General features: G+C 33.6%; 1 protein-coding gene across 3 annotated transcripts in view; it reads left to right on the top strand.

The window, feature by feature from the left end:
• Positions 1-27,383, top strand: part of LOC118195819 (beta-1,3-galactosyltransferase 5-like) — a 96,059-nt gene that overhangs the window by 63,287 nt on the left and 5,389 nt on the right. For all 3 annotated transcript variants that reach the window (XM_085824918.1, XM_085824919.1, XM_035367155.2), the window contains exon 3: positions 24,919-25,213. In XM_085824918.1, coding sequence (XP_085681044.1) covers positions 24,919-25,213 — 295 coding nt within the window. The remainder of the gene's footprint in view (positions 1-24,918; positions 25,214-27,383) is intronic.

A 27,383-nucleotide genomic window follows, 5' to 3' on the forward strand; every position in this document is an offset into this window, starting at 1 on the left:
TAACCACGAATTCTCCACTCCCCGCCCAATCTATGCCGGCTGTCCACAGGGCAGTCTCGTCGGGCCTTCAGTTTTCAACCTCTACGTAAATGACATTCCTAAGGCCCCTAGTATCGATCTTGCTTTATATGCGGACGATACAGCCATCATCGCACAACATTCCAACACCTTCACGGTAATCTCTACACTACAGAGTTACCTTTCAGCCTTAGAACTCTGGCTCGGTTTGTATAAAATCAAAATCAATGTCGCAAAATGTGCTGCTACTCTGTTCATTCGAAGAAATATCCCCCGTTTAGATAACTTAATTCTCTTCGGTGAACCTATTCCCTGGGTTTCTTCATATAAATATCTTGGTGTATTACTTGATTCAAAATTAACTTGGCAACCTCACATTCAAAAAATCATTGCGAATGCGACGGCTGTCAAATCCAATCTGCGCCCCTTCTTCGCTTTAAATAGCGACCTGTCAATTGACAACAAGATTTTGCTCTACAAGTCTATCATAAGGCCTGTTCTGACTTATGCATGCCCCATTTGGGGCCCATCAGCACTGACTAAAAGAAAACATGTCCAAACTTTTCAATCTAAATTGCTTCGGCAAATACTCAAAGCTCCGTGGTATATAAGGAACGAAGAGATTCATAACGATCTCAAAATTATGCCCATTAATCGCTTTATACAGCGACTTTCGGAAAACTTTTTCAAAAATATTCAATATGTTGCAAATCCTGTGCTGCATATGCTACCTGTATATGATCCTGCAGTCGCCTCATCTAGGAAGAGACCGAGATCGGTTCTCAACCCGGACTATGCTGCAAACCCATTTAAACGGGCAAGGTATGCTCACACTGACATGCATGTGAATAATTACTTCTCGTTCCTTCCCCTTCCCGCCTCTCGAGTCTTGAATGCTTAAGTCATTGACCGGAGGAACCCCTCCTGCTTCTTTAAGAAGAAGCTTTACAGTCGCAGACGACTGAACCTAATTTTTAAATCTAAAGTCAATTGACTATTTCTCTACTTCAAAATAGCTCTTTCAGCCCTTCTAAAAGGGCTTTTACTTGCTTTTAGCACTCCTTAAGGGGTGTCAATCATTTGGCCTTAAAGACCGCACTGAATAGCGGGCGGAAACGAAACTGCTCCCTCCGTCAGCTGACCAACTGACACAGCAACTTTTTTCGACGCGTAAGAGCGTTCCCCCCCGTCCTTTCCCCTCCGCGAAGTTGACGTTCGCAAAGAAAGATCAAGTATCAAGGAAACACCTGCTTTTATTTTCTAGTCTTTAGCAAAAATTTTGTTTAAGATGACTGCCCCTATCTAATTTATTCTGGCTCTTATTTTGGCGCAAAATTAGACCTTCTGAGTTTTTATATTTGTTTTCAGTGTGAAGGCACTTATTCTTAAAAGCTTTTTTCGGCTTAACAAAATTTTTACCTTATTAGAAAATTCCCTCTTTTGATGATGACATTTTATTCTTCAGATGATGTGGAGGTAAAGGCGTTTATGCCTAATAACTCCGTAACACGAACTTCCTTGATCCTTGATCCTTGATCTTCCGGCCGAGGCGAGAAGAGGGTTCTTTGAAGGTGCGTAACCAAGTGTTCTTCAGAGAAAGGAGACGTTACGCAAGGCCATCTTGATGATCTCCTATCAAGATGGCCTTGCATTAAGTTTAACTCCGTCGATAAATATTAACATAAACACATTATAGAATGAATATAATCACTTTTTCAAATTTACTATTGTTTATTTTATTATAGCGACACTCAGGCGTTACTGTCAAAACGTACGCAACTTCTAAATTACACTACAGAAAAAGAATGCACAAGAATATGCATCATATGATGAATTATCAAATCGTTGCCATATGTTCGATGCAAATACCATATTAAGACTAAAAGAATTTATAACAGAAATTAAACAAGTTTAAAAAAAAAAAAAATCTTTCGCAGACAATTCAGTGTAGTTCAATACTAAATCTATTTGAAACATGTTCGGTAAGCTGTTCAACATGAAGCTTCCAAAACTTATTATCACTCCCAGATAAGTAAAGTTGTCCGTGTTGATAATCAAAGTACCTTCGTACTTTTGACTCCGAGCGGAAAATTTCACGGGTTGGAGAAAAAGACTGAAGCTGTCTTTTCCAAATTTACAATCATATTATTTTCTTTACACCAATTCGAGAGCACCTGCAGGGCCTTATCTAATCGGCTTTCAATAAGGTTTCTTGCCTCATGTTTTGGAGCCTCGGTTCAAATTACCAAATCTTTAGCAAATTGTAGGCAGTTAATACCAGGTGTTGATTTAAGAGAAGAGATTATATCATTGGTATTATACGTATATTAAACAAGGTGCAGCTACTAACTGCTCCCTGAGGAAGCCCAGTTTATAAATTAAACCATTTGGAGAAAGAATCTTCAAACTTTACCTTGTATGTCATCTAATCCAATTAAATAATTTTGATAAAATAACAATACTCATGAGCTTCTGGTAGAGCTTAATAATCCTTAATAATCTGGCTGAATTTTGTTATTAAGTCACACGTTCACTTATTTCTTCGGAAACCAACCTATTATACATCCAAAATACTATATTTCTCAAGATACCAGCTCAAACAGTTTACCACATATCTTTCTATAGTTTTCGCAAGAATGCTCTTAAGGAAAATAGGCATATAGCTGTTCAGCTGCTTGGGGTTCTTATTTTTTTTAGGACTGGAATAATAATGGCTTTAATGCGTCGGAATGTGACTTGAGTCCCACACTTGATTAAAGACATTCAATACTATTTTTCTTACCTCACTGCCCAAATGGATAAGAAACTCTGTATGGAAGTAATTCATACCAGAAGATTTCTTCATTTTAAGACGTCTAAGTGCGAATTTCAGTTCTTGCGCACTAAAGGGAGCATCAAAGTTAGCCCCTCTTCCCAAGTTCTTTTGTAGAATTTTGCATTTTGATTAACCTTTTCCATTCAACATAATCTTCCTTTTCTCTTGCATGTTTTCCGTTCGCTAGAACTGGGAATAGGACTGTCCAAAGGCGTTCGCAATGGCCTTATCCGAAGATAGTAATTTATTTCCAGCGGAAATCGGGAAATTGCATTTTTCCTACACGAGGATTTACAATTTTGGATGCTAGAAATAAACTTTAAAATGTTAAATTAACCAATGTGTGAAATAAAATCTTCAAAGGATTTACGTTTGGCCTGTAATACAGTTTTTTTTTTTTTTTTTTTTTTTTATTTACCAAGCTAATCTGCTTTCGCCATGCAACAACATCCAACTGCTTTTTAATGAGCTTAGCTTTTCTTCTGAGTCGGTCCCGTTTCTCTTTGTGTTCCTCCAATATAGGGGACCAGAAGCACTTGTAGCCTCTCTGTCGTGTAGTATGCATGCCTTTGCAAAAAAAAAAAAAAAAAAAAAAAAAAAAAAAAGCATTTGTTCATTTATAAATTAGTTTTTCCCGAGGAAGTGAATGATCAAAATTCGCTTCCCCGAGTCCTCCGACAGTCTCTCTCTCTCTCTCTCTCTTTTTTTTTTTTTTTTTTTTTTTTTTACCAAGCTAATCTGCTTTCGCCATGCAACAACATCCAACTGCTTTTGAATGAGCTTAGCTTTTCTTCTGAGTCGGTCCCGTTTCTCTTTGTGTTCCTCCAATATAGGGGACCAGAAGCACTTGTAGCCTCTCTGTCGTGTAGTATGCATGCCTTTGCAAAAAAAAAAAAAAAAAAAAAAAAAAAAGCATTTGTTCATTTATAAATTAGTTTTTCCCGAGGAAGTGAATGATCAAAATTCGCTTCCCCGAGTCCTCCGACAGTCTCTCTCTCTCTCTTTTTTTTTTTTTTTTCGAAATTAACCAAATTTTCTTTTTTAAAATTCCAGAATTTCTTTAAACTTGACTTAAATCGGCCTTCTGGTGGCGGACATTAATACAGGCCATGATTTGCCTGTCTTGAACCTGGATCCTCCAGAACCCTCCTTTAAGTGAAAGCACAAATTTAGATATAAATTTATTCCCTTAAATAAACATCATTAATCGAACGCTATTCTCCTTAATGAGAAGATTCGTCAAATAGTACAATTCTAAGGCGACTTATTTGTTCTCACGAATGACCACATAGTGGGGTAAGCAAAATGATTGTTCAGAGCATGAGACTTCACAATCAGAAGACGAGTTATCAATTATATCTTCTGTACAATGCTCATCAGTTACCCCTTTATGAAACTAAAAAAAAAAAAAAAAAAAGATATATCGTTTCTAAATCTCATAACCCAAAGCTTGAAAACATTTCCGGGCCGCTTCCCTGTTATTCTCTAACCTCTGCACACCTGGTTTTCATGGTAACTTTACTCAATATCTTCCATCCACAAACCCAATAGAGTCATTAAATTCCTCAAGTAATTTCCTCTTCTATTAAATTCAAACACTGTCTGTTTGCAATACCTAAACTGTCCAGTTCCTAGAAATGCTTGAATTCAGATGATACAGAGCTTTAATCATCCAAAACTAAGTTTACAGAAGTAGATTTGCTCAAATCAGCATATTTGGCTGAAGGGAACCATCCAGTGCAGTGTTTACAGCTACCAATGACGAATTTAACCTTTCAAAACCTTTTGTCAAATTCCAATAAAAGTCTGAAGTTATTAACAAGGAACTATCATTATCACTGAGCTCTTGACTGTATCCAGACGTTAAAGTGAATCCCTTGGCCTTCAGTTCAGCTCTCACACTCTCATTCGGCAAATTAATCGAAATTTCACCCTAATTAATCGGCCCTCGAAATTTCACCTGTTTCCAACGCTTGTATTACCACTTCATTTCCGCCCAAAATATTTTACAATCTCATCTCCACTCTGTGACAAGCTTACAACCAAGGATCCTTTGCTCCAAACGATAAATCTTCAATGTTTCCAACCCTAGACATTTTAATCCTAACTTTACAGATACATTTCTTTCAATACTTTTTTTTTTTTTTTCATTCCCGTTATCAAACATTGCAATAACTATATCTGACGATTTACAACCAACAATTGGTGTCCTAACACACTGCAATAAAATCACGTTCCTATCGTTTGCAACTGAATTCGAAATGAAGGCTGAATTTTTATTGCCTTAAATTTTTATTTTTCTCTATTTAAATTAGATTTAAGTTTGATTGAATTAAAACAAATACCCTTGGCATGTTTGCAAGAGCAGAAGGAACACAGTTTTTCATGGCATATTTACACAAACATCTTCTTTCCTTAATTAGTTTATCCTATTTTTTTGTCACACAGTCATATTTTCGAATTGAATATTACAGTGACCTTGACCGCAACATAAACGAACTTGGGAAGTTTTCGCCGTCAGATCTGTTGCTGACATGTATTGGTGTTGACTGCTACAACTGAAAATTTCGTTTCTTATTTCAAAAACTATTTTGTTTATGTTGGTTGGAATAAAAATTATTAAACGATGATAAATTATTAGAATGAATACGGAACGTTTTTTTCTCTTGCACTGATCGATTTTATGCAAAAATTTTATTAAATCCGTTAAATCATGACAATTATTTGTATTTTTCTTAGAAAATTCAATTCTCCTGGCAGATGTTTAATATAATATTAGTCAGTATTGTTGCATGTGTTTCCGATTTGACATTCAGTTCCTCTAAGTACCTAATCTGAGTTTGGGCTTCCGAATAAAGGTTCAGAAGATACTGAATATTAGAAGAGTTTTAACAGGAGTCAGATTTAATAAATTTGACAAGTGAGCATTTATTGAAATGTCTCTTCGTGCAAATGTTTCGGAAATTAATTTAACTGCTTGCTTAGTTTCCTGGAGAGACTGAAAATCCTTTAATGCTAGAGCCCTACCACCCAATAACGATTTAAATAGTGAAATTTCTCAACCTCAGTTAAGATAGAATTATTATGCTTCGAATGTTCAAACTGATTTCAAAAGTCTAAAAATTCTGAAGGCTCTCCATAGAATCGGGGACGCGAAATGGTAGGATACGAACTGCGCGAAATTTAATTGAAGACCCCCCTTTCTTATCTAATCCACGAACTGCGCGACGTTTCCCTGTCCCCTCTTTCAAAGAACTTGAATCCTAAGAAGATGGCTGCTACAAAAAGTCATTTATCGCCATTAATGGACATTTTATTGAGACTACAAGCCTCTATTTCCGTTTATCAGATATTGTAAAAATTGTGCATACAAAACAAATATTAGTTTAAAATCTGGCGTATGCTAAAGTAAAAAAGAATTTCTTTTACACTCAATTTAAAGTTTTATGGTGCTTAAAAGAATAATGAGCCTGATCTTTTTTATTCTCTATAAGATTTAAAGACTTCCCAAGTTGTAGATATATATATCAACTTCGAATAATAAAACTGATTGATTAATGACATACATAAAACTGATACATAATCATCCTATCAAATATCGGATTTATAGCGCACCTTAAATAAGTTTTCTTGTCTAGATAAATATTAACAAATCTTCTTAGATAGCAGAATAGTTTTAACTTTCAAATTTAGCATTATTGGTAAACAGTTCTAATTTAATTTAAAAATTCTCTTTATTAAATCTAAAAATTAAATGTTTTAAGTGGTTCTAAATTCTCACTAACATTATTGCAATATATATGCCTTATTAAGCTTTCCATTTTTAATTTTAGAAGTTTATTATTTTAAAGTTATTTAACTTTCTTAGAAACTCCATATTTTAATATTAGAAATGTTGAAATATTTAGTCTGTTTCGCGGTTACTCTACCTCAGGGATGTCAAACTCATAGGTACACTTGGGCCAAACAAACAAGGTTTAACTTTAGGCGGGCCGAAAAAAAAAAAAAAAAAAAAAAAAAAAAAAAATCAATATTCATAGAAACGTAGATTTATTTCGAATAATGCAATAATAAACATATATATATATTTATATAGAAAAGAACAAGAAAAATTTAATGTTTACGTTCTGATACTTGACATCTCTTCTCTGCTATTATCTTTCCTATTTCGGGAGAAATTTTGTTTGCAGTGATAACTTTCAACGCTGACCCAAGGTGAGCATCATTAATACGGTTTCTAATAGGAGACTTATTACCTTTCATAACTGAAAATAACTGCTTGCACCGATAAGTGCTACCAAACATGGAAATAATTTCATATGCGAATTTTCGAGTATTTTCAAACCTGGCTGGTAAATATTTGTAAAATTCAAGTACGCCCACATCAATGAATTTTGCTTTCAAATTTGAGTTGCATTGAATCTCGATCACCTCCATTTGCATATGGCTAGGTACTGAGTCAATACTTATTGAGAAAAATCGAAGCAAACAAAAAAAAAAAAAAAAAAAAAAAATGTCTTCGAGGGAATAAAAATCATAAAACCTCGTTTCAAATTCAGTTGCTAAATTTGCATTTTTTCTGCGTATTTATGATACGAACAAGTATCATCTAAACTTGATTTGTTCATGCTGCACGTCGGGAAGTGCGTCAAATCTTCATTTTTAAGTTGTTTTTCCCAAAGAACTAGTTGACATTTGAATGCTTTAATTATGTCAAACATGTTCGTAATGATATGATCTTTTCCTTGTAACGATAAATTTAAATCGGTTAAGTGTTTGGTTATATCAACCAAGAAAGATAAATCTTGTATCCATATTGGATCGTAAAACAAACTTACGTCTTGATTTTTCGTTTTTAAAAACTGACATATTTCTTCTTTCAAATCCCAGAATTGTTTGAGAATCTTGGAGCAAGATAACCAACGTACCTCGGTATAGTAGGACAAACCCGAATATTCACTATCTAACTCACTTAAGAAAGCAATGAATTGACGCTGATTTAAACCTCGAGATCTTATAAAATTTATAACTTTTTTTATATATAACAAAACATTCTCCATATTTATTACTTTCGTGCATAGAACTTCTTGATGTATAATACAATGCATATGATGAATGTTTGAACCGTTGAAATAAGTTTTTTTCTTAGTAATGCTACGAAGCCCTTATTTTTCCCGGTCATTGATGGAGCGCCATCTGTAGCTACAGAATTTAATTTTGCCAAAGGTAGATTGTATTTCTGCAGAAGTCCCAAAACACAAGTAAATATATCTTCTCCTGTGGTAGTACCAGGCATCGGTATTAGTTCCAGTAATTCCTCAAAAATGTCAAAATTCTTGTCACAAGAACGAAGAAACACTGCTAATTGAGCTTTGCCCCTAATGTCCGTGCTCTCGTCACACACAAAGGAGAAACTTTCCAAACTAGATGATTTTGCTTTGATCTGATCACTTAAATTCGCGGCTAAATCAGTAACTCTTTCCGCAACTGTATTTCGAAACAATGAAATTGATTGAAAAGCCTTCACATTTCCAGGACAAACAATTTCTCCAGCTTTCATTAGGCATTTCTTGATGAAATCACCGTCAGTAAAAGGCTTCGAATGTTTAGCTATCAACTCGGACAAGACGTAGCTTGCATGTACCGCCGCTTCACTTTCTTGTAATATATTTTTAAACATGGACTGTTTCTTTTTCACTCCTAACTTGAGCTCTTTCAACTTTTCTTCTCTCATTAATCCTTCGTAATTGTTATATTTCGATTTGTGTTGTTCGTAATGACGTTTAATATTATATAACTTTGGTACATTAATAGTATTATTACATATCAAGCAGATTATTTTATCTTTTATTTCACAGTAAAAATATTCTAATTCCCATTTTACTTGGAATATTCTATGTTCGTCAGCGATTTTTCGTTTAATTTTACTACCACTTGGTTTTGATATAGACATACTGAACACAAAGGACTGGAATAAACACGGTTAACGTTAAAAAGTTAACAAAAATTTATTCTTTCCACAAGAGATAAATCAAAATGCTGAAATATTTCTTCAAAAATATTCTAACAATATCACAAAATGTCAAATGTTTAGCAAAAATCAATTCAAAACAGAGAAACTAATTCTATCTCACAGCGAAATCGCTACAAATCAATCACAGCATTAAGTAAACAAACAGTTCGCTAGAACTACAGCTACTACTGAGATGAGTTGTTTGTTCTCGGCTTTTATAAGGTTTATAATTAATTTCTCGAATATACTGGAAACATCTATAAATATCTGGATTTTTGTGGATGGCAACAGCAATTACGAGATATTTATTTATTAGGTATTAAATGCACGCGCTGTTCTATTTTTAACCTTCCAACGCAGCTGTCTTTTCAAAAATCGTCTGCGTTGCTAAGGCAACATGAAGCAAATCTAATTACAATTCTAAATAAAAAAAAAACTAAATAAATAAATACCTATGAAATCCGTAACAATATGAATTAAGTAATAATTAATAATAAAGCATGCACATGCATGCACCAATATATCGTACAAAACTATGATTGGAAAACTGAGACCATGAGTTCGGCCACATTCAGCTATCGGGGGATGCGTACAAGTTCTGAGTGCATGTGTCCCCCAAAAGCCGAAGGTAGCTGAACGCAAGTTACTCACACGCATTTGTAATTTAAGTAGTGTGTGTGTCAGCTCGCTGTGAGTAATCTAACAACACTGAAAAAATTATCGTTAATTACTTAGCAGTAAACATTTCATTTTTTTCTTCGTCGATGTGTTATTTTATTATTATATATTATTATTTGCTGATATATTGGTCGGGCCGCAAACATATTTGTTGTGGGCCGCGAGTTTGACATCCTTGCTCTACCTGATGTACTTTGGCGTACATTTAATTTCTAATACACGTTTAATTAATTTAAAAGTCAAACAACAAAAATCAGCGTTATATTTTCAAATTTTCACAGGGCTAGTTTCGATGATTTTACCGAACCATCATCCTCAGCTGCAAAAGAGCAAATGAACGAGATAGGATATAATGATTAGATAAGATAAGAAAGCCTGGTCAGGAGATAAGCTACTGGCGCCATCTGTTGATGAAACCAGAACTAAAACATAATTTCTTTAAAGGCTGAAGGCAAAGATGAATTGGAATTACGGTTGTTAACTATAACAGAAAGATTTTTTTTTGAATGTGAAATGCCTATAGAAAATCCAGTTCACCAATGGAAGATGTTTTTTGAATAATTTTGGCTGCGCCAAAATCTTTCTTCTTCAAAAAAATCTTTCTATTCTAGTTAACGACCCTAATTCCAATCCATCTTTGCCTTCAGCCTTTAAAGAAATTATGTTTTAGTTCTGGTGTCATCAACAGATGGCGCCAGTAGCTTATCTCCTGTCCAGGCTTTCTTATCTTATCTTATCTCGTTCATTTGTGCTTTTGCTGCTGAATTTGATGGTTCGATAAAATCATCGGAACTAGTCCTGTGAAAATTTGAAAATATAACGCTGATTTTTGTTGTTTGACTTCTAAATTATTTGTTCGGCGTGTTATTGTATTTTAACACATTTAATTAATAAATTGATAATTATGAGTATCTGCAGAATTTTCAATTCATATCTTGCTATTTTCAATTCCCTTTTAATCCATTCCTTTTTCACATATTGTTGCGTTCTATTCAAGTTTTCATGTATGTAGAAATTTATATATTTTGTATTGTATTTATGCCAATTTATATATAAATAATAATTTTTAAAAATTCTTGCATCATAACTCTAGTTAACAGAAGATGTTTCTAACACCTTGCTAAAGATCGATCTTCAGCTTGCAGCTTATCTCGTTTCCAATCTAGTTTCAGGCTGAATTATTTGTAAAATTAATTATTTGCAAACAGAGATGGTTGCTAAATCACGCTAATAATATTTTTAACTGCTGTAATTTATAATGCAACGAGTTTATGTGATTTATAATTCACTTATAATTTTTTCTGCAGTATTGAAATTAACAGCAGATACTGATAATGATAATTTAGATTACAATGATTTTGTTGCCATTCACTGATGCTTTTATGTTACATTCCTAATATTTCATAATGGCATACAGATAAGTTTAACTCATTCACCAAACATGTAAATTTCTAATTCAGCCCACTTTTGTTCTTACGTGTGCTGTATCTTCTGTTTTCTTTAATATATTGTTCAGTCTAATTTCAAAAGGTCTTATGATCAAGAGGAAAAGTCACTAAACATTGGTAGTTCGACCCAAGTTTCTAATCCCAGAGATCCCCCAGCTCTTTCTTTTTTTTGTACTTATTAGTAAATAAGTAGCTTATCTCCTGTTCAGGCATTAAAATGTATCGTAAAAAATTCAGTTCATGAAGTAAAAATACTTTTAAATTTATTCCTTAAAAATATTGCAAAAATTTTCACCTTAGCATATCTTTTTACAAATCCCTCTAAGAAGACAAAATAAGGAAAGAAATTAACTCGGTTTCTGTGATTGATACCTCTGCAAATTATATGTAACTTTTTCCAAAAGCATAGAGTATATATGGATATCAATAAATTAAGGATTATTTCTCCATCTAGTTTTCTTAACATGTTTATTCCAGTATTTTCTTTTCACACTGTAGCTTCTCTATAATCATTAAGTTTCTCTAGCTTTGACAATTATGGATACCTTTTCTAGCAAAGAGTCATATTTTTAACCACTGTATTTTAATTTCTGCTGACCGTCAGCACATTATTTACTTGTTTCACAAGTGTAATTTTTATTTTATATGCAAATCTACGTAAAATAGTAATAAAACTTCACTTATGCGGAGCTCCTGATCGATTATTTGTTTTAGATTGAATGAAATTAAGCTTAATGTTGTTGTTAATTAGCTTTTATTAATTTAATTATACGTTTCTAATTAATTATACGTTCAGATATTTCCAAGTATATTACACAAACTTTTGTATTCAAATTTTTACTTTGGGTTAAAAAAGTAAGCTTTTATTTATTGAGAGGCCTGATTGATTATATTAATTTGCAGAACTGTTTATCTAATTATTTTCTTCTAGATAAATTTTAGAAAAATCTTCTTAGCATAATACTTTAAATTTATTTAAAATTTAAAAGTAAGTGTTTCGAAGGCATAGTAATGTTGTTATAATAGATTTCATGCTAGGTTTTTTTTTAAAATTTAACTATTAATTTCTGAAACATTTACTTTAATTAACAAAAAATATTTCTAGTACATTTTAACACACTTTGATACGAAATAATCTTTTGCACGCCAGTGAACTATATTGAATTTTCCAGTCTACTCCAGACATCTTGACTATTATTGATGTAATTTATAAAAAATACAATTGGTATGCTTGATATGCTTTATAATTATTTAATTTATAATATTATTATAATACTCTTTGCTCTAATATTGTAATTAATGAAAGATATTTGTAATGCTAATATGTATATGTGTTACGAATGCCTTTTATTTTCTTTTTCAGCTCTCGCATTTATTGATATTATTCAAGTAATCAGCCTGCTTGTTAGATATTCTTTACTTGTTGTTATGATTGTGATATGTAATTATATTTGTTTATTTTTATTCTCCTCTTGGCTAAAATTGGCTTCGAAAAGTAAAATTGTAACCCTGTAGGCAACGGGGAGAAGAAATTTTGATTCGCGCAGTTGGAGTATACCATGCGAAAGTTTAGGGAGATTTATTTCTTAAATGCGCAGTTTTATTTTCTACGTGCACAATTTCTGGGTTTATTGTTTGCTCCACTGAAAGATATGAAACTTTTCGAATTGTTTTGTTTTGCAACTTCACTTTAATTGGCATTATTTTTTTGTTATATTCATCTAAAGTGTTAATTTTATTCTTAATTTCGTTTTCTTCCTTAAAAAATTCATCAATATCATTATTTGGCATGTTAGTTTCGATTTTAATATTCAACTTTTCTGAATATGAATCCACATGCACCTATGTTGACATCAGAGTTATTCAAATTTTCGTTTTTTTTCCTTACTAACTTTAATGTTTGTACTCGATGTGTGTCAGGTTTAGTTCGCAACTTTAACAATTAATACATTTTAAGAGTTCCTAGCAGCAATTTTTACCATTCTAGTATTTTAACAACAAATTCTAATTCTAGAATTATAAGAAAACACTGCCATTTTCAACAATAAATCAAATTTCGGACATTAACAACAAATTCTAATTCTATGGAAAAAAGACAATTCTTGCTTGCAAATAAATTCTATCATTCTAAATATCAATTCAAAACAATCAGTAAATACGAAAACGAAAAGTTTCAAATTTTACCAAAACAAGATCCATGACTTTCAAACAGCTTCAACAGTTACAAAATATTCTATTCAAACAAACGGCAAAAAAATTTACTCACCCCACCACACGATTCCGAAGTCGAGTTTTCCGCTGATTTAACCACTGTGAAAACTACTTCAAATTTGAATTAATGGAATATAATAATAATGCTAATAACGGTACACCATAAATGGTGAACCACTTTTCAAATTGTTCCCACCAAATATTATAGTCCTGTATTATTTTGAAAGAAATTAATTAACGAAGCGTGCATGCATGTATGTTCCTCGTACTGGGGAAAAAATGACAGTATCTAGGTTCATCTAATTTTGAATAACGTAGGCCTCCACCCGAACATGTTCACCTGAAGCCCAAATTTCGAATTTCACATTTTGCAAAACTTTAATGAATTGTTTATTAACAAACTCAACGATTTGAAAGCGAGCAGTGGCAACACTGTACGGAATAAACTATATTTATCCCCGTGACTGTCTTTCGGAAATTTTAAAGATATGATGTTTTTACATATTTTGTGATTTTGCCGTTGAATTGAATTGTACATGTTATGTTATGTAGAAGTGAGGGGGGCCACCTAATATTTACCCTAAGTAAGTAAGTATTAGCCCCACATACTAACTAGAAAACTAAAAACATTCTGAAATTCGAGTCGTGATGGAAATTGTGACTCCAGAAATTCGAGTCGTGATGGAAATTGTGACTCCAGAAATTCCGAGTTGTGATGGAAACTGTGACTCCAGAGAGCACCGGCGGCAGCATCAACGGTACTCCTACCTTTCAGCATTTAAACTACCTCAAGTAAAAGGGATTAAATTACATGATATACATTGCGATATACATAGTTGTGCAGGTGCATATTTAAGATGTTATCTATTATAGTGGGTACAGGCAACATGTTTCAGGACATTATACAGTCAAAAGTCTTTAATCCGGATGTCCATAATCCGGAATGATCTTGACCCATGCGCATAATACGTTTACGCATGCGCGTTTAATGTATAACGTACGGTATCTATTTCAATTAATGTTGCATATTGCGTTGTTCCTTAATCTTCTAATTGAATCCGGCTTATTATTTTTTGCAGACTTTTAGAGCAATTTTATAAAAGTAAGCTTGAACTTTCGATTATGTCAAAAAGAATTTCAGATTCTGGAGCTACCTAAGGATCTACAAGGCGAAAGCAGTTTCGATGTCCATCAAACAAAAAGTGCTGCAAAAAATGGATAAAGGCATATCCTTTGATTCTCTAACCATTCCGAAATATGTTTATCATTTTCACGCTGCTCTGTGTGTGTGGGGGGGGGGACGACGCGGCGTGCAATGAACTAGAAGTTGATCTGTCAGGCTATTCTTATGTTCAGGGCAGATGTTTTTATTGTATTCGGCTTATAATTCCTTACTAAATATAGTACACTCATGTCCATAAATTAAGGATAATGCAAAATCAGGCAAAGGAAGAGTTAGAAGCAAAACAAATTTGACTTATTTGTAAAGCTTATTTATTAAACAAAAGGTAAAGAGCAAAAAAGATGCTATATGTTTGATATTATTAAAAAAATTAGCGATTTTTTCTCCCTGGAGCAAATTACAAAGAAAACCTATTTACAAAAAACCAATATTACATGGTTGGTATGATTCTTAATATATTGTATGTCTTCCAGACGATGCAATACAGTCCGTACAACGCCTAGGCATGCTGAGTATCAAATTATCGATCTGATCTTGGGGGATATTACACCACTCATAAAGCAATACTCTCCGAAGTTCCGGTAGACATGTAGGAGGAGGTTGACGGGCTGCAACTCGTCGGCCAAGCATGTCCCACACGTGCTCTACTGGATTCAAGTCCGGTGAGAATGCTGGCCAGTTCATACGGGTGATATCCTCCGATTGAAGGCATTCGCTTACGATGTTTGCACCGTGAGGACGGGCGTTGTCATTCATAAACACAAATTGTGCGCCCATGGCGCCCCGAAACAAACGTACATGTTGTTCCAGAATGACGTCCCGATAGATTTGGCTTGTCATGGTTCCAATTTGAACATGCAGGAACCCAGAATAATTCCACCCCAAACGAGCACTCCTGCACCACCGTAACGGTGTCGTTCAATGATGTTTTCTTGGTGGTGACAGGTACCTGGAGCTCTCCATATGAAAGTCCGGCGAGAATTAGAATGCAAGCTAAACCTGGACTTGTCGGAAAACATCACACAAGCCCACTGTTGCGGTGTCCACAATGCATGCTCTCTACTCCAGGCTAACCGCAGGCGACAGTGAGTTGCAGTAAGTGGAACGCATCTGACAAGTCTACGAGCATATAGACCAATCGGACCTAAGCGTCTGTATACGGTCTGCCTTGAAATTGCCGTACCAATGGCTGAAGAGAGCTGACGAGACAGATCTGAGGCTGTGCTCCGCCTGTTTCTTTTGGCAGTAACTGTCAAATACCGGTCCTCATTCGGCGTTGTAACTCTGGGGCGACCCGTGCTGTAACGTCTACTCACATTACCATCGTCTTGGAATCGTTGCCAAAACCTGAAGATGACACTCTGGGCAATTCCACGTTCATCTGATACTTCCAGTTGGATACGTCCACATTTCAGACGGCCGATAATTCCACCACGTAAAAAATCATCCAAATGCGTCCTTTGTGTCATAACTATTCGGTTATTGCACTGAAATGCTTATAAAGCGCCTGCGAACAATTTTACTTCTTTGCCTGTGTTCCTTATATATCGCTCTTTTACACTCTCGTCATTGTGACGTACCATCGGTGTCATCTGGTTACTTCCTGAAATTTGCATATGGTTCTTGAAGTCGTGTGTAGTGATTTTACAGGTGATATAGTTATTTTAGAGTTCGATTTCTGCGTGACTCCGAATTATCCTTAATTTATGGACATGAGTGTATTTCATCTGGATGTACTCCGTCTTTGATATGATTTAAATCAAATTCCTCGTCATTATAAATATCACGAATGCACATCAAATAGTTTTCTGGTTGCAATTTTCTAATTTCGACTATGCATAATGTATATGCTTGACGCATGCGCGCGTTGAAAGAAATGTTTAATAAAGTAAACAAATAAATATTAAGCTTTTTTTTTTTTTTTTTTTTTTTTTGTAAATTTTGATACCTTTTAGATCATAATTGCTCTTTATTTCATAAATTAAGGTTTCATATTTTTAATTTTATAATTTCTGCATGCCATCTTACCAGATTTAAACTGATGATATATGATCCGGAAAAACCGATAATCCGGAATCGCCAAAGTCCCGACTAAAGACTTTTGACTGTATATTGCATTAGAAACAGACCTGATATTCCTACGTCACAAATAATTTTGTAAACATGATCTGTTTACTATCAGAATTAATTAAGAACTATAAAATTGTTTACAAAGCTTACATTTAAGTACTGTTGTAAAGTTGTGCTGAAACTTTCAAAGCTCAATTTTGACGATTCACTATGTGCTGTAACGGATGTTTTTGTGTTAATGTTCAGAAATTACATTATTATCTAGCAGTACATTGTTATTTGCATGTAAAAATTGATCATGACATTATAAATTGTGGTAGCTAGAAGCAACTTATTTCTAGTATATAGATCATGCCTACAATCATGACTTGTTTACGTCATTTTTTACGAACAGCAGTCAAAATTAGAAAAGAATATAAAATAATAAAAAAGACATAAATAAATAAGTCTGCAAACAAACGAAACAATAGCTTCATCTGCATACTTATGCTTACTACGTACTTTTAGATATATCTGCATACATATGCTGATACATTGCCAACTTATTTTTGTCAGTTCATTGTATGCAATTTCGTGTGCTTTTACAATAATTAGTTTACAAGAATTACATTGTTGATACTTTACCAACTCAATGCTGGCAATTTATTATATGTGTTCACTTATCAGGTAATGTGACCTTATGTTACATAGAAATGTAGGGGGGTCATCTATTATTTATCCGAAGTAAATAGATAGGAGCCCCTTACCCTACTTGTGAGTGACTTGTTTTGTGCTTCATATGGTTTGCGGTGCTTATTTCTTTCCTATAAAAGTACGACCGCGTACATTTATATCTGCATTTAATTGCTTTATTTTGCTATTGCTGGAGCATTTCTTTGAAGGTTAAATTACACTACATAGCTCTTGACTTCTAGCAGCCCAAAAGTCAATAACCTTCGTAATTTTATTAAGTGCTTATGCTTAATTGCACATCTTAGAAATGGGAATAAATCCTCTTCTGAATTTGGCATCTTTAGATGAAGGGAATCTGTAAAGGAGCAGCAAAATAGATAATGTCCGGGGTGACCCTTTTCATCACATGCACAGGAATCTGATGAAGAGAGATTTCTTGCATAGAGGTACGTGGTAAAGGGACCATGCCCCGTGATAAACCACGTGATATGTCTGGAAAGATGGACTGGAGGAGAGTCAACTTTGGGGAAGAGATAGTAAACTCGTCTGCCTGTATTTGAATTGTATATGGGGTAAATGCGAACAGTATAATATATAGTTAATACATTTAACACACCAAACGTTAATAACAAAAAAGCAAAAAAGAGTTTTGCAAGCCATCTTATTAAGAAACCTGAACACTGATATGATGAACGGAGAAAAGACTGAGAAATGTATGCCAGCACTTAATACTGCACCGAGAATTCTAAACATATGCTGCTTTAAAATTCTTGCAATTTTGTTATTGAATTGTATTTGCATCAATGTGAAGAAAATGGTGCTAAATAATAAAGCTAAAAAACAACATTAACAAACCCTTTTGGGCGACCGTTCAAATATAAACCCTTTGAGATTTTGCTTTTTTAATGTTTATATTCCTTTTAGGTTTTTTGTTTTCAGTTATATTTTTAAATGTCAACGACTTTTGGATTAAACTGTGCGTATACGTTTAAGGCAATAGACTAGCACTGACTGCAGATTCGAGGAAAAGGTTCATTATTGTAATATGAAAATCCTTAATCCTCGAAGTACCGGACTGTTTTACTTCGCTTAGGTGATATGAAAATTTTATCAAGCATCTTATCTTATTGGCGACGCTAATTTGCGTCATTCAGATTGACTTCATTCTGTAAAAAATAAAATTTGAAAGTAATCAACAAAGATTTCCAGCTGAAGAGCACTGATAACAAGTATAATTTTCTCTCACCTATTTTATGCGATTTTCTATTGATAAAAATAATTATCTCTCGGACCTTAGCTAAATATATTTTTTAAAGAGAATCTGTCAGATGTTTTTTATAATAAATAATATCTCTTGTTAAAAAAATCTGTTTTTAGATTTTATATTACGCCCAAAGAGGCTTTTTTTTTAACCTTTTGTGTGTTACTTACTTTTATTTTTTAAATATCATGTTAAAACCATAAAACTCAATTAGCAGCAATATCACAAAATAATTTCAAAAGATCATATCTTTAGAATCCCCTATAGACAATCTCGAGCGCTGGAGTTTTTTTTTTTTGTCCCCCCCCCGCCAGTATAGTATTGCCACTGCTCGCTCTGAAATCGTAGAGTTTGTTACTCAAGAATTCGTTTAAGTTTTACAAAATGTGAAACAGATAATAAAACAAATTCCCAAATTCTAAATTTGGTCTTCCAGATGCCCATATTCGGGTTGAGGATTACGTTATTCAAAATTTGATAACTCTAGGTACCGTCGTTTTATCAAGCCCGAGAAACATACATATATTTATACAGATTGTTCATTATTTTAATTTCTTTAAATATAATACAGCGCGACAATATTTGGTGGCAACAATTTGAAAAGTGATTAAACGCATTTAGGTTTTCAACGCAAAATGCCCAAACGAAACTGACAGTCCTTCTGGGTAAAATTACCCCTTTGGGCTAAAAATGTGCACTGCAATCAAACTGAAGGTACTGAATGTCCCCAAACCGTGAGCGAAATCTTCCGGGAAATGCAGCAATAAATGTTTTGAGAATATCTTATTTGGCGACTAAGGATTAGGAGATCCAAATCCTGCTGGTGACGAATTATTGTACACCACCTTTTAGTTGGAGCGCCACTCTAGCGTCATTAGGTTTTTTTGAAGAAAGGCGTGAAAAATATGCATTGCCCTCGCCGGGACTCGAACCTGGAACTCTCGAATACGCGCCGAGTGTGCTACCGTTAGACTACGAAGGCATGCTGGAAGGAGAAAGAAACTGCTTTTAGTTGTTCTTATCTTACTTCTTAGGATCTCTACGATATTTCTGCGCTTAAAATTTTTATTGTCTGAAGTTCTCTGATTTCTTTTTTCTCTCTATCTCCCATACTTTTGTTCTCAAATTAGTGGTTGATACTTCAACATCCATTACTATCAGTGTGTCGTATGGAGGTAAGCACCTCACGAAAGAGCATAAAAAAGACCTAAATTCTTTGGTGGCTGAGTTATATTATTATACAGCAGCATTACATTCGCATATGACCAATACATGTCTTAATTTGGATCTTACATGTCTTACTTTATCTTACTTTGGATTACAAACTAAGCTTTCCCCACCAAGGAATCATAAATTCCAGTGAGGAAAATTTTGCCGAGGTTATCGCGTAGAATAAAACGACCAGACATCTGGGACTGAGGAAACATTCTCTCATTTTGTAAAGAATCATGGATTTTCTTAGTTGATGGATTTGGTGAATGACACTCGATATGCTCATGGAAATGTTTTTGTGCGATCGAAGATATGGGCAGTAATCAAATAGTCAGGCTTTCTAGAATTAGAGAACTTGTGAGATCCAGGTTAAGACTGCTCTGTGAAAGAAGTTTTGGATTTCTATTATTGCAAGTTGGACAGTTAAGTTAAAACACCTGAAGAATTTTAATCAGATCACCTTTGGAAAAGTAATTTTAAATGTCGAGTTAAGTTTAACTTTTAGGACGAAAATTTTTTGACGAAGCATGATTATCTGATAACAAGTCATCGAATGAATTACTATGCTCTTAAGAAGATATAAAAATTCTGAAAGGATTCAGATTTTGAAGTCACAGAGACGGTGAGCTCTATCACAGTAGTTCTCAACCTTTTTTTTTTTTTTTTTTATTTAAATTTTGCGCCTCTTTTATTTTAATTAGACAATCATTCTCTCTCTTCTTTCCAAAATTGAGAAAAATATGTAAAGATTTATTTAAATTTAGATTATTTTTAATGTATTTTATAAAATAAACAAGAAAAAAGTATACAAAATGTTGATAAATACCAAAACTTGAATAAAAGTAGGTTTTATATACGTAAATTAAAACTAAATACTTAACAGGTAAATAAAAGTCTGACCGCCTTTCATCCTGAAACTACGAATTTTTCCTCAGGGTGGAATTCCCATTCCCCGGTTGTTTCGTCGCTGTATCGTAAAAGTGAAACATTTAAGAATACAACATTTGCCTGTGGACTTTCATCCTTTTATTCCGCGGTTTCAACTTTAGAATATAAAACTGCAAAGAGCGAAGCGTGGAAGTCAACAATTAGCGGTTACAAGAATACAAACACAAACATGTGAGTTGCGGAATGTGAAATAAGTTCTCACAGACATACAGGCTCTCTGGTCAGACAGGCAGGCGATCTGGCAGCTGAAACACTTGCGGTATATATATTACAAACATGGACCTTACGACACGCGTTACCGTCAGAAAAACAAATATTCGGCAAACAGTAGTTCTAAGCATCCATGTTGTTATAATAACGAGCATTATAAAAATGAGTTACAGAGTTTTGTACCTTTTAAGCGTCATTGACTGAATTTAAATATTTACGAAATTTACATTATGGATGCTATTAGCTATTAATACAAGGATTGCAACTTCTTAAATATATATATATGTAATGTTTTCAGTGCTGGACGCCACTAGAACTTAACAGCTTTCGACAACCGAGTAGAAAGTCAGGAAGAAAATGTTGACACTTTCCAAGTTCAGCTAATTACACTCTTTATTTCTAGGCAAATTAGAATTTCTTCGTCGACAATATACTTTTTGACTATAAACAAGTACCATAATTTCTTATATACACTGGTAAAAGGGGGTGACATCAAGCAGAGCAGCGGAGAGATTTTTGACAGTGCCGGAAGCTAGGAAAGGAAGATGACATAGTTAACTTGCGAGTGGTATTTATACTGAGTATAATTCCAAGTAACATTTTTTCCTACAACAACTACAAGGTAGGAAAAAATGTTACTTGGAAAAAAAGGAACGGAAAATAAGGAAAAGGAAAATAAAGGCATGTTTAGAAAGATCGCCAAGCTGGGAGATAAAATTTTATCACAGTAATCGTAGCTTTGGATAACCGAAACTTCTGAGAATTGCAAGATGTGCGAGCTTCTGCTTCTCCCTTATGGTAAAAATAGAGTGGTGTCCAGCGGGCAAAGGCTGGTTGCGTAGTGAGTGTCATTGTCAGGCCATTAGTAACTGCTCCCCTCACAGGAATTCATCTGAGCTTTAGTGTAAAACAGTATTATAACAAACAGATGTAGATGCAATTTAAAGTCACGGTTTGCGATAAGAATAGTACTCAATTTTTTAGCTAATTAATTGTCGCATATTTTTCTCCTCATTAGATTTTAATTAAAAGTAACGTATTTGAACAGGAAACAATTTTTAATTTTGCTTTTAAGGCTGAATAGGAAAACAAGAAAATCATAATTATTAAAAATTAAGAGGTTTATTTCAAAATCATATTAAAATTTAATTAAAATGGATCCTATAACCATGTCATCTGGATTTAAACATTTAATATACAATGATTCCTCTTGTGACGACCTCTTCCAAAAGAATTTCCCAGAGTAGAAATAAACGCTTGTACTGAGCATTATCTCTCTAAGACGACCACCTCCACCGAAGACCAAAATAATTGGAAATGTAGATGATCGTCTAATATACTTTTACAATGCACCAGTGCGTGATCCACCTAGATCCGTACCATCTAGTAGCACCTAAGACGATCACTTCCAAAAGTGACCAGCATTTCTAAATGTATAAATAAACAAGTGCACTGAACATCATCTTCCTAAGGTGATCACCTCTACAGAATACCAAAAATCAACTAGAAACATGGATTGATATCTTAGAAAGATTTTTACTCATAGTAGTTACATTCATTACAATCACGTGTAAAGATTAAGGAAACTTATAAGCGACTGAGCAGTTAAGTTGCTGAATACTGGTAGTTAGACCTGGGTTCAATTCCTAGCAAAGTGGTTTTTCGTGGTTTTCCCAACATATAACGTGGTTACTAGCGAGTTTTCCTTAGAAAGCCTGAATTAGTTCTGTTTCCGCGAGTCCTCTTTCAGCGTTTTTTAAAATTTTTCCTATGCCCGCGAAATCGGAGAGTACAGTACCCCTCCCACAGCTCTTCAGGATACGTCACAATGAGTCATTAAGAAGAGCTGGGCAGTTTCTTCGTGAATAAGTTAGTTTTCGTAAGATTTAAGACATGTCTTAGGCTCCTCTTGAAATCTTAAGTTTCATTCCATTTGTAATTCTGCTACAATTCCTAGCATTCCTAGCAGTATTCCTTACGTTAATTAATATGAATGTTTTAGACATTATTGGAACTAAAAGGAAAAAACGGTTAGCCCTTTATAAGGGTTATTAGTATCGAATTTAGAATAAAAATAAGAAAAATATAGCCTATTGGATTTGCATAAATGAAAGAATTAAAAGCTGCAAAAGTGCAATTAAGATCAAAGAAGTCGTCGTTGTAGAAGAAAGAACGTCGTTTTAGAACGAATATTTATTCTGAAAGATTTTATTATAACTCACCTTTATGCAGAATTTTGGAAGAACATTGTTTTTTACTTTAGGAAACAATCTTTTAGTGCATTGCCAAAATCATTGCAGAGTTCGAATATCTCTCTCTCTCCTTTCAAACACAGTATTATCTTCCTTCACGCAAAGATCTGAGATCGTAAATATTTTTCGATTATTTATTTTAAAAATTCTTCTTTTTAAATTATTATTATTATTTTTTTTTTCCTTTTCTACCTTTCAGGAGAGGTCAAGGCCCATTCGGCCCCCCACTACGTAACCCCTTTAGGAAGGGGGCTAATGAAGACATTCGCGGAAACAGGAATGATTTTGACAACCGCTGAAACAGGAATCGCAGAACAAGAAGACACCGAAAACCCTCCACGAAGACAACTCTTCTCTTAGGCGATAGTTTTCGTGCACTTTGTTGTAATTCAAACCAAATTAAAGAAACTTATTCATTTTACTCTCTAAATTGAGCCCCAAATAAATCATATGTGGGAGCTTTTCGTATTCAGAACCTAAAATGTATCAGAACGGAAAATAAAATAAATTTAATTATTTAACTTGGTTATCCAGAATTCCAATTTTTAATTTATCCCTAGTTTCCAAAAAATCTGAGCATGAATAATCATGTAATAAAGCATAGATCGATAACTTTGAAATTCAGAGATTAACTTTTATGACCTCCGACCTCTAGCAACCGAGAGGTAAAATCGTTGAATATTGGTAGTTCGACTGGCGTTCAAACCATAGCGGATGAGCTGCTTACACGAAAATTTTCGTGGTTTTCTCCATGTGTAACATAAATACGAGTCAGTTTCTATCAAATGTATGAAATAATTTTTATATCAGCTCCACACTATAAAGAGTCCTCCATGAAGGTCAAAATTCGTATTAGTGGTCCACCAAACGTAAAATTATATATGTAGTGGTCCGTGAAGTTTATAGCCTTGGCTACTAATTTTCAAAATTAATTTATGATTAGGAATAGCATGAATTATAAACAAATAGCTAGGTTTATTCCAGCTATCGAAATGCGACGCTATTAGAATAGCAACGTTTTTAAACCAAAACCAAGCAATCATGAATCAGAACTAGTTGCCATTCAGCATAAAGAAATTTAAATATAAATATGAACTACTTGTTGCCATTCAGCATAAAAGAAATAAAATATGGCTATTAAAAAAATTAAACTTAATTTTATAAAATAATTAAACAAATGAACAAATATATGAAATAAAAAATAATTATTTCTCATGCATTAACTAGCATGCAAATAATATGCAAATAAGAGCCGGGTAAAAGATTTTTAACCTGGGTAAAGAGGTATATATGTTGTATGTATACATACTTTTTGTACTGCTGATTGCAATTAAAAACGGAGGTGCACAACTAAATGTTACAGTAGTTTCATGTACAAAATTACAACAATTTACGGTTAATTGTTTTTGAGTTATGCAGGGTACATATAGATGTCAAAAAAAAAAAAAGTTTTCAATCCATTTTAAAATAAGGACTTCTTTATTCTTTTCATAGATACATAAATCAGACACCCCCTTCCCCCCAAAAAATAATAATGATGAAAATGGATTTGGGAACAATCAAAATGCATATTTTCTTTGAAATCTGATTAACAAAATTTTTCGCAATTACAATACTTCCGTCACTTTGTACATCCAAAAAAGAAGAAATCCATTTCCTTTATAAGCCTCTGTTAAAAAAAAAGAGGAAGATGATATCAATAAGATAAGTAAAAGAATAAAAATCTCATCTTTGTTGAAGAATCAGTGATGGCGAATGTTAAGAATCAAGGATGGTAATTTTTGCGATGTATCGGCAAGTACAAGATAACCGATAAGTACCAAAAGATGTTCTTTTTGTTAAATGTCTTCAGAACTTTGGACAAAATATGATCTAAATGGATTTATATGTATGACTTTATCAATATATGTTATTTTTACACCAACAGGCCATTCGAGAGACTTGGGGGCATCCTGCCATGACACGATCATCGAATTTGACTGTGGCTTTCGGATTCGGCAAAAGTGAAGACATCATTTCCGAAAGACAATTGAACTGGGAATCTGCAGTCTACGGTGATGTGTTTCATTCACCGTTTGCGGACACATTTGAAACCTTGCCCAAGAAAGTGCTGAGCTTGTTGGACACAGCGTACAAAGCATGTCCGGAGCCAATACCTTTTATAATTAAAGTAGACGATGATGTGTTCGTTAATTTATTTTCTCTTGAAGATCTTATTACAGGTACAAAGTACACGTTGCTTTCTTTTCGTATTTTAATTCAGGAGAAACTTGTTCATAACGTTTTAACTTTTTAATCACAATTTTTTTATTTCGTCATACTATCTTTTCTTTAATTTTCGACAATAATTCGCCAATAAACTATAATCACAAAAAGGATGTCCTAAAAAGAAAAGTATACTCATCAAAAACTAAGAATGGGTAAAAGAAAATGCCGAAAAAGTTTCAAGATATAGTAATTTTCTATATTTGCTGCCTTTATCACATAGCACATATCGAAATTGTATTCAATCTTAGTTTGTAAAGTTAAACCTGATTGCATCTTAAAATATTCCTAGTATAACTTTCCTGTGGCAAAAGTGATTTATGTCCTTGCCGTGAAGTAAAAGTCTAGAATTCTAAGGAATATAAACAAGAGCAATTCTAAACTAAATGTTTATTCACACTACAACTTATAATTACAATTAAAATTTAACAAAATTGAACTCATCATTTCTTGCGGAGTCTTGGAATACAAGACAGAAGTGTTTGTTCCCCTTGAAAAGTCAACTAATTTCCGATCAATGACAATGCTTACATGTTTTAATTTTTCCTTTTACAATTGAAATTTTATTCTTCATGATGATTTAACTCCAGTCCCCGTTAAAACATTATTAACATTTTGCTTTCAAATTACTTCAAAACATCTTTCAAAATATAACTTACCAGTATGGATTCACACTTTTAAAATAATTCTACTTTAATTAAACTTAGGAGATAATATAATCAATTAATCAATACTGTTTAGGAAATAAATTATTATCAACATGATAACTTGATATATTAACTAGGTACCCAATCTCCAAATAAATAACCAGGCTAGACTACAAGTGGTCGGTCCACGAGAGAAACAACTTTCGTGAAATGTTGCCACATACTCTGTCTGAAGTTACACATTTTCACACACTTTAAATATAATTTAATTTACATTCTGGTACAGGCGATGGAAGAAAAAAAAAGATAAGAAGAAAGAACAGACATAAGAGCAGGCATTTTGCCACCCGGTGCTAACTCTACGGGCCCTAAATTCTACTGGCCAGTGCCTCTCCTAAAATCAAAAATTTCATCATCCCTAAATTTTGCTGCTTGTTACTTCTCTAAATTCTAAAAATTTTTATACCCCTGTAAATTGTGCTGCCCATTACGGCCACACCAGCTTTGGCGCCGGCCTTGCATAAAAGTAACATATTGGTAAAAACAAACCTCAGATACCCTGAATTTTGAAATTACAATGGTTTTCTCCCGGAGGATTTCATAGCAGGTACTGTTGTCGTGGCCGCACCAAGCAGTATAACTTAGGGCGGAAAAATTTTGGAAGCAACTGGTGGTAAAAGCTTATTGTTAGCCCTTGCTATTACAATTCTTTACATACTAAAAATGATGAGTCATTTGAAAATACACAATTTTCTTTGCATTGCTCACAATACAATGTGTCCATAATTTAATTGCCAGTAACCAAATTAAATTGAAAAGTAATTTTACTAGTAACAGAAAATAATTTATATCGACATAATCTTCAGTTCAAGGGATTTCATTTGTTCTAATTTTTGGGAATGGAACAGGGAACGTGTTTGTTTACAGACAAAATGGCGTCAATGAAAAAGCAATGTTCTTTGGTTATAGGAAACGAAATCTCCGAGAACAGTTCCAAGGCTATTTGTTAATAAAAAATTCGTTTAAAGTTTTACAAAATATGAAATTGATAACAAAATAAATTTCAAATTTGGGCTTTCAGATGCCCATATTCGCAGAAGTGATACACCGTTTATAGCATTTCGACGCAAAGTCACAAAATGAAAATAATAGTCCTTCAGGGACAAAGCCCCTTTGGACTAAAAAAAAACACTAATTCCATACTGGATAGTACTGGAAAATTGTTTCAAAGGATGATACTCCTATACCGTTGCAAGTAATACTTGAAATTTCAATTACAGTTTATGCTGTTAGTTTTTAAAACCATTTGTTTACTGCAAGATGGAAGAAAATTTTTTCGAAGCAGAACAAATTCTCATGATTAAATATTACATCGCAATGGATTCTTATGAAAACATTGTTAATATTCAGCACCTTCCAAAGTGTTTATTAAGCTAACGAGACAATTTTCTCCTTGATAACTTAATTAAAATGAATTGGA

The sequence above is a fragment of the Stegodyphus dumicola genome, chromosome 10 (genome assembly GCF_044657685.1).
Source record: "Stegodyphus dumicola isolate Sdum_Otavi_A_Nest chromosome 10, ASM4465768v1".
In the NCBI taxonomy this organism is placed as follows: domain Eukaryota; kingdom Metazoa; phylum Arthropoda; class Arachnida; order Araneae; family Eresidae; genus Stegodyphus; species Stegodyphus dumicola.